The sequence below is a fragment of the Phocoena sinus genome, chromosome 13 (genome assembly GCF_008692025.1).
Source record: "Phocoena sinus isolate mPhoSin1 chromosome 13, mPhoSin1.pri, whole genome shotgun sequence".
Classification (NCBI taxonomy): Eukaryota; Metazoa; Chordata; class Mammalia; order Artiodactyla; family Phocoenidae; genus Phocoena; species Phocoena sinus.
Genome location: NC_045775.1, coordinates 78,829,314 through 78,844,002, shown reverse-complemented (window position 1 = coordinate 78,844,002; position 14,689 = coordinate 78,829,314). Strand labels below are relative to the sequence as shown.

Sequence of the window (14,689 nt, the reverse complement as noted above, 5' to 3'; positions counted from 1 at the left end):
AGCCCTGGGAAGTGTGTGGGGAGGGACAGACAGCAGTGTTGGGGGGACGCGTGTGCACGCTGAAGGGGCTGAGTGAGCGGATAACGCTCAGGGTTCTGAGGAGGCAGAATTCCAGTCAAGGCTTCAGAGCTGCAGAGTTCGGCTCGGGCGGCAGATGGGCTTGGGCGGCTCCTTGGTGGGTGGTGGCGGTGGCCTGGCAGCTCCTCCTGGCCCTGTTAATGTCGGGGTCAGGCCCGGGGAGGATGGCGCCCTAGAGCCCAGCCTCGCTGGGGTAGGGGTGGGAGGGGACGCGGTGGGGACCGGCCATGTCAGAGGTGACCCTAAGTCTGCCACAGCGCTGGGGTGCCAGCTTTGGGAGAGGCTCCGACTTCGACTCTTGGGGCCAGCTGGTGGAGGCGATAGAGGAGCATCAGATATTAGCAAGACACCTACAAAAAGAGGCCCAAGCTCAGCACAGCAATTCTGAGTTCACAGAAGAACAAAAGAAAACTATAGGCAAAATGGCGACATGCTTGGAATTACGAAGTGCAGCTTTACAGTCCACACGGTCCCAAGAAGAATTTAAACTGGAGGATCTGAAGAAGCTAGAACCAATCCTAAAGAATATTCTTACATATAATAAATTCCCATTTGATGTTCAGCCTGTCCCCTTAAGAAGAGTTTTAGCACCTGGTGAAGAAGAGAATTTGGAATTTGAAGAAGAGGGTGGTGCTAGAGCAGGGTCTCCTGATGCCTTTCCTGCTAAGAGTTTCCCGTACTTTATTACCAAGGTTGCCGTCAGAACCAGGAGTGACGTTACTCATTATCAGAATTGAGAAAATTGGCCTGAAAGATGCTGGGCAATGCATTGATCCCTATATCACGGTTAGCGTAAAAGATCTGAATGGCATAGATTTAAGTCCTATGCAAGAGACTCCAGTGGCTTCAAGAGAAGATATGTATGTTCATTTTAATGTGGACATGGAGCTCCAGAAGCATGTTGAAAAATTAACCAAAGGTGCAGCTATTTTCTTTGAATTCAAACACTATAAGCCTAAAAAAAAGGTTTACCAGCACCAAGTGTTTTGCTTTCATGGACAAGGATGAAATTAAACCTGGGCCAATCGTAATAGAAGTATACAAGAAACCCACTGACTTTAAAAGAAAGAAATTGCAATTGCTGACCAAGAAACCACTTTGTCTTCATCTGCATCAAACTTTGCCCAAGGAATGATCGTGACATGAATACCCTGGAACGTCTGTGACTCTTACCACTCAGTAGAAACCACCCTAGCTCTGTGTAGCCTCTTCACCCTTCAACAGGCAGGAAGCAAGCCGTACCCAGGCCAGCAGGCCAGAGTGAGTCCATTACACAGCTGTAGCACAGAATTCAAAGTCCAGCACGTCACTGACGTAAAAGACTCCTTTGGATACAGGCTTATTGTAGATCTCGAAATGTTTTCACTTTTCTATTAATTGTGCAGTGAATAGCCTCTTCTCTAATTTGCCACTATTCCTGCCCTGCTTCCTGGAACGACACTGTTGTGGGTGGAATGTGCTCACCTGGGCACTTAATACAGCAATAAGAGTGTGCTAGATTTACACACCTGTCCACTTCTGCTCCAATATGCTCTTCGGTTTTTCGAGTTAATGTCAAACTTTGGGTTGATGTGGGTAGGATAGTATGAAACTGCCTTTGAGAGGAATTGGACCAATTATGCTGCCCAAGGTCAGTCTGGAAATTTATAGGCTGCTCCTCGGAGACGGCCTCGATTCACCCTGATCTCATGGTTCTCCTGCTTAGAAATAGTGTGTCTTGGCCAAATCAGCATCCCATATGGGCGTGTTCACAGGTTGTAGCTGTGATTTTTCCAGATGACCGGATCGTTTTTCTGAAAGAGCATTTTTTTGTTTGTTTGTTTTGTTTTGTTTTTTTTGCGGTACGCGGGCCTCTCACTGTTGTGGCCTCTCCCGTTGCGGGGCACAGGCTCCGGATGCGCAGGCTCAAAGGCCATGGCTCACGGGCCCAGCTGCTCCGCGGCATGTGGGATCTTCCCGGACCGGGGCACGAACCCGTGTCCCCTGCATCGGCAGGCGGACTCTCAACCACTGCGCCACCAGGGAAGCCCCTGAAAGAGCATATTTTTAGTCATGTTGATTAGCTGCTTTCTACATCACATCGTTACTCTTTCTGATAGTGATTCTGGGGTTAATGATGGAACCATCTCAGAATAATTACAAATTCTTGGTGGGTTTATAATGTCTTCTAAATCATGTAATCTAAAAATAATTTTATTTTTAGATTGTTAGTCAGATGCTAACAAGATACTGCAGGAATAACTGCTGTTTCTCTGACAACTGATTGTGAAACCTTAAAACCTGCCTACCTCTTCTTATAGTGGTGAGTACGCAAATCTGGAGATATTCTTTTTTTTTTTTTATATAGGTAGATAGGATTGCCATTTATTTCCTATGTAGATATATTGCCATTCACATATGGAAATATGCAGGTCATGAGCTTTTTATAATTTGACTATTTACATTGTTTCAACTTGATAATGGGGCATAAATAAAACTTTCATAGTACACATGAGGTGGATACTTGATACACAGAACATTAAGATTTGGGGTGGGAATTCTGTGGGTTAGATGTGGAGCCCACATATTTAATATTCACTATTTTAAATGACCAGTGCTAGCATGAGGGGAACGCAGTGCCAGTACTTGGCCTATTTTTAATCTAGTGTAATAAGCCTGGTCATACCGTTCAGTATGTTTGCTTTTTAAAGTAAGTAACCACAGTCAGGTTCTAGCCCTTGCACTTCAAGAGATCTAGTCTCCACTTTCAGTTGTCTGTTAGGTCAGTTCTGTTTACTGTGATGGATGTTAAAAAACTATATGAGCCTGAAGAATTCTCAACCAAATTCAGTCTTGCCTCTCTCTTGATTAGCTTAATTCCAAAATGAATCCATCCACAGTAGCTTGAGGGGATGAGGAATTTGCCTTAATAAATTACTTTGTTGTTCACTCAACTCTTAGACTGTGAGTTGTCAGCGCCCCCCCACCCCCGCCACCGACCCCCAGACTGTAAGCTCCTCAGGGGGCAAGAACCACATGTTCGCCACATCACGTACATTTTCTGAGGTGCTTGGCAGCGCTCTGTACCCTGTGGAGTACTCGGTACCTTCTGTTTGATGTTGCTGACAAGACCTAAAACTAATCCCTTAAAAAACCTACCATTTTGGTTTCCCTGGTGGCGCAGTGGTTGAGAATCGGCCTGCCAATGCAGGGGACACAGGTTCGAACCCTGGTCTGGGAGGATCCCACATGCCGCGGAGCAACTAGGCCCGTGAGCCACAACTACTGAGCACGCACGTCTGGAGCCTGTGCTCCGCAACGGGAGAGGCCACGACAGTGAGAGGCCCGCGCACCGCGATGAAGCGTTGCCCCCGCTTGCCGCAACTAGAGAAAGCCCTCGCACGGAAACGAAGACCCAGCACAGCCAAAAATTAATTACTTTAAAAAAATAGTAGTACTTAAAAAAAAAACAAAAACCTACCATTAAGATGTAGCAAAACTGGAAGAAAAAAAAAAAAGCCAATCAAAGGTGTGTGGAGGTTAGGAGGCGGGGTATGTGAACCAGAAAGCAGAGTCTTCAAGGGTCATCATTTTCACCTTTGATGGCTGAACTGAGGATTTTGTGCTTGTCACTGAACATACTGACTTTGATGATAAAGATTATCACTATATTAATGGTAAGAAATATTTCAGTCAGCACTTACCTTCAAAGGGTAAGCACCTCATTTATACCATCAAAAACTTTCAGGTAGAATGTGTGCAAATAGAAGCCAGATCTCTAAAGAAATTAATAATCTTGAAAGAAAGTAAGCTAGCTTTTACCATAAAGTGTGCTGCTTTTCAAAAGTCCTGCTGCCACACCCTAGACCAATTAAATCAGAATCTCCTGGGGTAAGACCCACACAGACATGGGTATTTTTTTTTTAAATACCGATTTTAAATTTTATTTCAATATGCAACCAAGAACCACTGCCCTGGCGGAATTCCTCATTTTTGGTTGACTGCGTTTTGTAATATTAACTTGTTTGGAAATAAAGTTCTGAAAGTTGTTGACCCTATTTCTGAAGCCCCTGATGATTTAGAATTTACAGGGTCTGGGAGCCTATGAGTGTCACAATAGTATTTCTTTCTAACCCAATGAATATTTACCAGTGAGGTGGTGACATACGAAACAAGGTCAGATCCAAGTAATTTACATCCTTTCCTCCTTCTCTGATGGGCCAGAAATTATGGGATGCAAGGTGTGTCAGTTCAGCTGGACAGAAGGAAAGGGTGTCACTCTAAAAAGCATTAAGCAGCAAAAATGTCAAGGACGTGGACGAGTTTGTGCAATAAGGGGACCTGCCCTCCTGAGTCTTCCAAGGCCAAAGGCCTGGCCACTGCTGCTGGGACCGTGCTGGCTGCAGAGTATGTCCAAAGTCAAATCTCTTACTTCCCCGGAGAAGACATTGAAGATAACGCGGTGACCTCGATGCAGCAGTGTGAGGTGCTGGCGAGAAAAAGGGGGGAAATGCAAATCGGTAAAATGGAGAAAGAGAACAACTCCAAAGATTCTGTACCCAGCAGAGCGTGAGCCCCAGGGAACCAAGTCCAGGGAAGCATGTTTACATATGTTCTTAAGACACGTAAAGGCAAGACTTTAAAAAAAGACGGCAAATAAAATAGTACTAATTTAAATGGATATAGCCTATACAGAATAAAAATGACAATGACCTGTTTCTTCCTGTCTGATGATACAGTAAAATAGTTTTGCTTTTTCTGTTTCCTTTTCCAGTAATAATTCTCTAAACTGCCTACAGTCTTTAGGATGTCTTATTTTCTTTCATTTAGTGGTAAAACTGAGAATCCTAATGATTCCGTGTTCAATGCTTTTGTTGAGAGAATGTTTAGCTTGATGTCATCACGTTGGCCTGACACCAGGAATCAGTGTGATGTGTGCCTTCTGAGAGTAGAACTTCAAGGCAAAGTGAATTTTACGTAATAGAGTAAAAGTGATAAAGTAAAACAAAACAAACAAACGAAAAACAAAAAAATCATCATTTAATTCTTCTTTACATTTCGAGAAAAGGAAAAGTGACCAAAATGTACATTATAAAAGCCTCAATATCACAGGTAAGTAAATCACATCTCTTTTTAGCAAAATGTGTCCAGGACACTTAGCAAGTAAGATCTGTCCGTTTTCTTTGGTAAGGAGCTTATGTACTGAATGGGATTTGCCAAATTTTACATTTGTGCTCTCTGCTGAATATGCAGGTAAATAAGCAAAGTCTAGTTGGTATTTGTATAAGAGATCAGCAATTTTTTGTTTTATGTTTTCTGCAACTTCAAGGCAACCTTCATAGAAATTAAGAAATGATTTGAAGCTCCAGTTTTCATTTAAAAAGTACCTAAGAGCTAGGGGAAACATTTGTTGTGTCTGCCATGCCTCAGTTGAGTCACTGTAGAAAGTATGATCATTGGTGAGATACGATGGAGTCAGCTTCGCACTGTAAGGGGCCAACACATCTGTTATGCTCTAGAGTTTACCCTTCTGTTGTCCCACAAGACATTTTAGTTGCAATATCTGAATGAGGAAATGTAATTCTACTCCGTTTCATAGAGCGGTCAAGGGAACAGTACACTGATCGTACATGTTTGTGTCGATTCAATGGCTGCTGTTTTCAGCTGAGCTTTGGTGTCTTTTGGGGAGACAAACAAGCAAACGAACACACTGGCTTTTTTTTATATATATAAATTTATTTTATTATTTATTTATTTATTTTTGGCTGCGTTGGGTCTTTGTTGCTGTGCGTGGGCTTTCTCTAGTTGCGGTGAGCTGGGGGCTACTCTTTGTTGTGGTGCGCGGGCTTCTCGTTGCAGTGGTTTCACTTGTTGCAGAGCACGGGCTCTAGGCGCACGGGCTTCAGTAGTTGTGGCACGCAGGCTCTAGAGCACAGGCTCAGTAGTTGTGACGCACCGGCTTAGTTGCTCCGCGGCATGTGGGATCTTCCTGGACCAGGGCTCGAACCTGTGTCCCCTGCATTGGCAGGCAGATTCTTAACCACTGCACCACCAGGGAAGTCCCAACACACTGGCTTTTGATAGATTTAGGAGTACTTGCCTGTCTCAACCTGAACTTGTGAGATTCAATCTCCACATGTGCTTTCATACACTCTTTTCCACCATGTGCAATCCCCAGTTTTTTTCTGCATAGTGCACAGTATGATATATTTTGGTTACTTACTTTCCTAATCCAGTTATATATGTCCTTCCATTTGTCATTAAAATAACATAAACGTTTAGTCTGTTTTATGTGTTATCTGGGTCATGCTGGCATTGGTACTATAATTATTCTCATTTTCATTATCTGAACTCCTAGAAAACAAAGTCACGATATTCACAATGTTAAATATTAAACTATCACTGTCCCAGTCCAAAGTACAACAGTTAATCCACAGAGACAGAGTATTAACATACAACTACAATGTACTTGTTACATATTTAAGTTACATCATTCAGAGTGATGCAGCGACGGAGGATTCAATACTCTGAGTCAAATTATACATTGGGAGGAAAACAACAACAACGATGGCAGGGAATTCCGTGCAGTCCAGTGGTTAGGACTTTGCGCTTCCACTGCAGGGGGCCCGGGTTCGATCCCTGGTCAGGGAACTAAGATTCCGCAAGCCGTGCTGCGCGGCCAAAAAAAAAAAAGGCAGGTGGTTAACTTCTGAAATTTAATCTCCACTCAGACTTCTCTGCCAAACTCCAGATTTGTATATCAATTGCTTACTCGACTTTTTTTTTTTTTTAATTACTACACTTACTTTATTTTATTTAGTTATTTATTTTTTGGCTGCAGTGGGTCTTCGTTGCTGCCCATGGGCTTTCTCTAGTTGCGGTGAGCAGGGGCTGCTCTTCATTGAGGTTCGCAGGCTTCTCATTGCGGTGGCTTCTCTTGTGGAGCACGGGCTCTAGGAGCCCATGGGCTTCAGTAGTTGCAGCACATGGGCTCAGTAGTTGTGGCTCGCGGGCTCTAGAGCGCCGGCTCAGTAGATGGGGCGCACCAGGTTAGTTGTTCCGTGGCATGTTGAATCTTCCTGTACCAGGGCTCGAACCCGTGTCCCCTGCATTGTCAGGCGGATTCTTAACTCCTGCACCACCAGAGAAGTTCCAACGTTTCTATTTTGATGTCTTGAAACATCTCAATATTACCATGTTCAGAGCTGAGCTTCTGATTCTCCTCCTAAAACTGTTCCACCTCTGCCTTCCCTAACTCAGGCAGATCCATTCTGCCCGCTGCTCAGGCCAAAGACCTTGGGAGCCTCCTTAACCCCACTTTTCTTTCACACCCAATATCCAGTGCATTTGGAAATCCCATTGGCTCCTTCTTCAAAATATATCCACCATCCCTCTACCTTTCAGTACCTCCTGTTACCAAATCCAGCGGGAACCACCATCCCTCACACCTGGGTTTCTGCATAGCCTTGTCCCTACCCTCTCAAGTTTCTCCTTCCTCCCACCCTGAGTGTGTTCTCGATACAAAAGCTAGAGGGATCCTTCTAAATATGTAAGTCAGAATATCTGTCACTTCTCCATCTGAAACTGTGCAAAGGTATATCATCTCAGAGCAAAAGCCAAAGTCCGTAGAGTAGCCTGTGACGCCCTGCGCCCTCTGGGCACCCTCCTCCTCATGCCTTCTGACCTCATTTCCTTCCATGTTCCCAGCCATGTGGACTCATTCCTGCTCTTCGAACACTCCAGGAGTGGCCCTGCCTCAGGGCCTTTGCTTAATTCTGCTGGGAGCCTTCTTCTCCCAGAGAAACATGTGACTCTCACCTCTAAGTCTTTTCTCAAGTGTCACCTTCCTACCACCCTACTTAGCACAGATACGTACCTCTTGCCCTGCACTTCGGATAACCTGCTCTTCTCCTTTTATCACCTCTTCGCCTACCTTATTTATTAGTATTGTTGCTTACGGTCTGTGTCTCCCACTCGAATAGGCAGGAATCTTTGTCTCATCTGTTCATTGCTATATCCAAAGCCTTGAGGATAGTGTCTGATAGGTGCTCAATGAATATTTTATTATTTTATTTTATTTTATTTTTGGCCATGCTGCGTGGCCTGCAGGATCCTAATTCCCCCACCAGGGATCGAACCAGTGCCCCCTGCGGTGGAAGCTCAGAGCCCTAACCACTGGACCAGCAGGAACTCCCTCAATATATATTTTAGAATGAACGGAGGAGGTGATCGCCATGCTCTGTTCAGGTCACAGCCTAGGAAGTGTGGCTGGAGCTGTCGTGGTGAGGTCTGGGGCCCCGGAGTGGTGGTGAAATGGTAAGGCTGACACCTCAGGGCCCAGGGGTTCACCGTTGCACTCCCTCACCTCTGCCCTAAGTGGCTCTAGCCTATTTATCAAGGTTGCATCATCGTCTGGGGAAGAAGTTTCATTGGAAATGCAAGTATCATCTTATTTGAAAGACAGGCAGATCCCTCAAAGTTGCTCAGATCTGTAGGCAGGCAGGCTAAATCAGGTGGTAGGGAATGCCCTCCGAGAAGACGACATTTGAGCAAAGACTTGCTGCTAGGTCCAGGGCATGCGATCGAATCTCAGTGCAGAGAGAGGGGAGGGGGCAGCAATGAGATGTGGTAAAAATTTGTTTCTCTACTCAACCTAGTAATGCTCTAGGGCTCAGAGACTTCCACTTGACTTTCTGCACATGTCAAGCAGATGAAGGAAGAGAGAGAGCTTGAGGATCATGGAGAGGTTTTTAGGGGCCAGTTCTGGAAGTGCTGGTGTACATCACTACTGCCACCAACCAGGACTCAGCCCCACCTCACGGCAAGGGATGCTGAGAGATGTAGCGTACTTGTGTGCTCCGGAGGCAAAGCAAGTAAGCACTCAGCATTGTCTGTGCCACATAGGTACCCTGCATAATTCGGGGACAATACTCAGGGCTGTAGAATAAGTAGAGTACCAGGCACACACTGGTGTGGATGGGAGAGGTGTGTGGCCTGGAACAGCCTTTCGGGAAGGCAATGTGGAAGAATCTTCTTCCCTTTGTAGGAGTTTATGCTACGGAATCATGAGTGTACGGATGTAAGTGTAGAAGAACGCATCCAGCGATGCAGTTCACAGTAATAAAAATTGGAAACATTGGACAAAAAATGGGATGCAGATCATTTAAAAACAAAGACAGGGACTTCGTCGGCAGTCCAGTGGTTAAGGCTCTGCACTTCCATTGCAGGGGGCATGGGTTCGATCCCTGGTTGGGGAACTCACATCCCACAGGCCACGTGGCATGGCCACAAACAAATAAACAAAGACAGATCTTCTTATATTGTCATCTGAACAGATGTCCAATAAAATGCAAATTGTACTGTAATTATAGTGTGATCTCAGGAAGAATATTTATACATTAATTTTTAAAATACATAGTATTTGCACGTGGTACAAAAATTCGAAAGGTAGAAAAGGCTATCCACTGAAAAATCTCCCTGTCACCCCTGCTCCGGGTCATCAAGTTCATCTCCTTACAGGCAGCCTATGCTACCAGTTTCTTGTGTATCTTTCTAGGAGCATCTTATGTATACACCAGCAAAGGCATACATATGTGGGCACTTTCCCACACATATGTGTGTGTATCTCGATCCTCCTTTTTTATGCAAATGCTAACTTACTATACATATATTGTTTTCAAAACAATTTTTTACTGAAGTATAGACTTACAATGTTGTATTAGTTTCAGGTGTACAGCAAAGTGATTCCGTTATATAAGAGTATTTCAGATTCTTTTCCATTTCAGGTCTTACCAGATACTGAATATAGTTCCCGGTGCCACACAGTAGGTCCTTGTTGTTTATCCATTTTATACATAGCAGTGTGTGTATGTTAATCCCTAACTCTTAGTTTATCCCTACCCGCAACTTTCCCTTTGGTAACCATAAATTGGTTTTCTATGTCTGTGAGTCTATTTCTGTTTTGTAAATAAGTTCATTTGTATCATTTTTCTTAGATTCCACATATAAGTGATATGTGATATTTGTCTTTCTCTGTCTGACTTCACTCAGTATGATCGTCTCTAGGTCTTTTTTCACCTAAAAATTTAACTTTGTGATCATTCCATTATGAGTACCTAAATAATTCTCTCGTTCTTTTTATGGCTACATAATATTTCCTTTTATGGATATAAAAAATGAGTTATATTTAAAATTAAGTGCTTCCAGCCCATATATACATAGAACTATATGCAGAATATCCTCAAACTCTTCACAGCTCTTGCTGAGGCCGCAGTGACCTCCACGTGCAGTGAGCACTTTTCGGTCCTCCTCTTGGCCGCTCTTGGCGGGTTGCTTTCTGACAAAGACTCTCTCCTTGATCAAACTTGAGTCAGTTTCCCCCAGGCCCTCTTTTTGATTAGGTCTCAACCTTGGCCGCCATCCTGTGTCTGGCCTGCCCAACCCAGTCTCAGCAAAGAACCCTGCTAAGTTGGTTTAGGAAGAATTCCCTCGTCTTTGACATCCGATCAAGTTCCTCCTGTCCCACCTTTGACATCTAAGTCCTTCACCTGCCTTAGCAAGAATTCTGTTAGGTCAGTTTCGCAAGAATTCCTTGAAGTCTCCCCTTAGTCATTTTCCATCCACGGAGCCCTTCGTGCTGCCCTTGGCTCTAAATCCCCCTTGTCCTTGTTGGAGTCAGTGTTGGGTCAGATCTCTCTGCCCTATTGCAGTACTCCTATTGCAATAGTCCTGAGGAAAGCCTTTTTTACCATTTTAACAAGTGTCAGTATTAACCTTTAACCTTGCTCTCTTAACCATTCCCTGAAACTTGTCTTCCCTTGTCTTTCTGTACACACTTTGCAGGCCTCCTCCTGCCTCTCTGGCCATCCCTCCACCTACTCCCACCCCTGGTGGTATTCTTCAAGGCTTGAACCAGGCCTCTCGTATTCTCTACTCTCTGCAGTGATATTTCTTATAGAGAATTGCAAACAATTCATTGGGTCACAGATGGTTTCCTTCAGCCCAGGCCTCTGCCACAGGCTTCCCCTGACTACGTGGATTTTTCTTAGATTTTCCAAGGGAACACTCACCATCCAGAACTAAAGACATCATCTTCCCAAGCTTGTCTGTCATTTCCTTCGGCCCCTCACCCTTTCTCACGGCCACGTCATTGCACCTGGGCCTGGAGGGCCGTTGCTCGCCATGGCCAGTGTGCTTAGTCAATTCCTTCTCATCATCCAGACCTGAGCTCAGCCCGGAGTCCCTTAGAGAGTCTGCTCTGTCCCCGCCCTCCTCAGAGGCCAGATTCCACTTCTGTATGTTTTCACAGCAGTGCCATAAGCATCTCACTTGTGGCCCCGCTTGAAAGAGGGAACCTCAGGCTGATCCGCACCGAGAGACAGTCTGCAAAATGACTGTCTTGGACTCTTCAAAAACATCAGTGTCATGAAAGACAGAAAAAGTCCAGGGACTGGTGCTAAAGAGACATTGTTTGGGCCATCCATCTCTAAGCCATTATTGGGATAATTGGGGTTATTTGAATATAGACTGTATATTAGACAATAAATGTTAAGTGCCTTGGGTTTGATAATGATATTGAGTTAATATATGAGAATTATAGGGAATTCCCTGGCAGTCCAGTGGTTAGGACTCTGAGGTCTCACTGCCTTGGGCCCGGGTTTGATCCCTGGTTGGGGTAGGATCCCACAAGCCGTGCAGTGTGGCCAAAAAAAAAAAAGTTGCTTAATATATGAGAATTATATAATATATAAGAATTCTTTAGGAGATAAATGTCTAGGGATGAAGTCTCATAATAAATGCAGCTTATTCTCAAACAGTTCAGAAAAGAAATGTGAGTGTATATTTGTATATACCTATAACTATAGGTATATACATATACACCTATACCTGTCATTCACATATGTATATTTATACATATGTACACATATATACACACTATATATAAACATATCTATCTATCTATCTAGAGAGAACAAATGTGTCAAAAGGTTAATAACTGATACATCAAGGTAAGGGATATACTGTATTATTTTTGCAACATTTTGTAGGTTTGAAGTTTTCCAAGATAAAAAATTGGAGGAAAATCAGTGAACATGTAAAGTATAAAAAGCTTTGGGGAAGAACTTCTTGATAATAGTCATTCAGGCCATGTTGTCATTCTTTTGTTTTCAACTACAGTCCAAAAAGATCGGCTTTTCTGGCCTTCCCTGTTGGCGCAGTGGTTAAGAATCCGCCTGCCAATGCAGGGGACACAGGTTCGATCCCTGGTCCAGGAAGATCCCACGTGCCAGAGAACAACTAAGTCCACGCGCCACAACTACTGAGCCTGCGCTCTAGAGCCCACGAGCCACAACTACTGAAGCCCGTGTGCCTAGAGCCCGTGCTCTGCAACAACAGAAGCCACCGCGATGAGAAGCCCACGCACGGCAATGAAGAGTAGCCCTCTTTGCTCACTGCAACTAGAGAAGTCCCGCGTGCAGCAACGAAGACCTAACGCGGCCAAAAATAAATTAATTAAATACATAACTTAAAAAAAAATTGACTTTTCTAAAAAAAAAAAATCTGAGACACAACTTAATGATTTAAAGTACAATCCAGTTGATAGCACCTTAACTTAAACGGCTCAAGATCATAGAGATATAGTTTATTCTTTCTAGTTTTGAAGTTGGACACAGACTGTGCATGGGTTTATTCTATTATATTTTAAATAACAAAATAAATAAAGCAGGCCATGCATAGAATAGTGATGACAGTATTATGGAAAAAACATTTTGCTTGGTCCAAGTCTGAGCTCTTGAGGTACAAAAAGCAGAAAGGAGGAATAAATAAAATTAAAATCTGATGTTAATGAAACAGGAAATAAAAAAGCAAAAAAAAAAAAAAGGCTTAAAAGGATGAATTCCAAGTTGCTTCTTCAGGAGCCTGATTAAGGAAAAGAAAGGAAAAAGTTAAAAGAGATGCATTAAAAATTAGAAAGGAAATGTAACCAGAAATTGTCTGGAAACTACTGTGTGCCGCTCTATTACAAAAATTTCCTGGGCTTCCCTGGTTGCACAGTGGTTAAGAATCCGCCTGCTAATGCAGGGGACACGGGTTCGAGCCCTGGTCGGGGAACTAAGGTCCTGCATACCAAAAAGTAAAACAAAACAAACACCCGTATATCCTTTACTCAGATTTACTTATTGCTAACATTTTGCCTCATTTGCTTTGTTGCTTGTTCTCTCTCTCTCTCTCTGTATGTTCTTAACTTTTTTTTTCCCTGAACAATTTGAGAATAAGTTGCAAACATCATGGCCTTTAACTCCTGGTGTAATACAAAGCACAGTGGTGAGGGAGCTTTGGTAGCAATGAGAAATTCAGTGGTGGGGTCCTCCATAGGCTGGGGTGACGGTAAGACATGGTATCACTGAACTGGACTGCCTTGTGTTACTGGGAATAACAGGGTTCCGAAAAAGCAGAGGCAGGTGGGATTACTTAACTGTCAGAAATATGGACATAATTACTGGAATGGGCAGCAAGCTTGAGGTAGCAACCAGGGTACCTTGATATGCAGAGATCTGTGGCAATGACTAATGATCCATAGTGTCTTTGGGAAAGAGATATGACAGCATCTGAATAGAGTATTGTTTGGTTGTATAACCAGAAAACATGGAGATCTGGGGAGCTGAAGCCTGATGGCTTTCACTACAGTGGAAAATCACAAGTTCTCACCCAGTTTCTAGATCTGAGTCGGTTCTCAGACTGACAGACGGGCAGTCCAGTTCGCTGTGGGGAAGGACTTGGTAAGGCCACTGCAAATATACACAATATTCCTCTAGTTCCTCCTTAAAGGGACTCGTGGTCATTTTCTAGAGAAACCGTCCACTACGGAAAAGGGGATTCCTAGATTTCTCGAGGGCTGTGGAGTACTGGGTTCTGAGGTGACACCAATACCAGGGGATCTGAAATGCCATTGTGGTTCCCCCGGCTGGAATGAGGGTGAGAGATGCAAGGTAATAAATGAAATCTTGATTCTTGTTTGTCTCACTGTGGATCTAGTGGGCCCACAGATCCATCCTGCAGTTACATTTCCTAACAGTAATGGATTAACAGGTAGCAGACCTCACATATTGGTTCCCTCACCAATTATGTTAGGGAAAGCCTAGGATGTAGTGACAAGACAGTACATAAAGGATAATATCCTATCAGGGGTGGAATTGCAGAGATTAGCACCTATATCAGACTAAAAGCTGCAGGACTCCCTATCATATACCTATTTGGTTCTCATGAATATAAAAAAAAACAGATTATGGTGGATGGCTGTGGATTTCCATCCACTTAACAAAGTGATAGTCCCAATTGTAGTTGCTGAGCTGGATCTTTTCTTTCTTTCTTTATTTATTTGGCTGTGCTGGGTCTTAGTTGTGGCATGTGGGGTCTTTAGTTATGTCATGTGAACTCTTAGTTGCAGCATGTGGGATCTAGTTCCCTGACTAGGGATCGAACCCAGGGCCCCTGCATTGGGAGCGTGGAGTCTTAGCCACTGGACCACCAGGGAAGTCTCTCTGAGCTGGATCTTTACCTGAACAGATCAATACAGATTTTGGCACTTGGTGTGAAGCTATTGATCTGGTAAATGCATTCTTTTCAATCT

General features: G+C 43.8%; 1 protein-coding gene across 1 annotated transcript; it reads left to right on the top strand.

Moving 5' to 3' along the window:
* LOC116764183 (axin interactor, dorsalization-associated protein-like) lies at positions 1–2,003 on the top strand. Its single transcript, XM_032652528.1, is given in 3 exon segments — positions 1–743; positions 745–1,035; positions 1,037–2,003. Coding segments are annotated over 3 exon segments (906 nt in total). The 5' UTR covers positions 1–305; the 3' UTR covers positions 1,214–2,003.
* Positions 2,004–14,689: the final 12,686 nt, after the last annotated feature.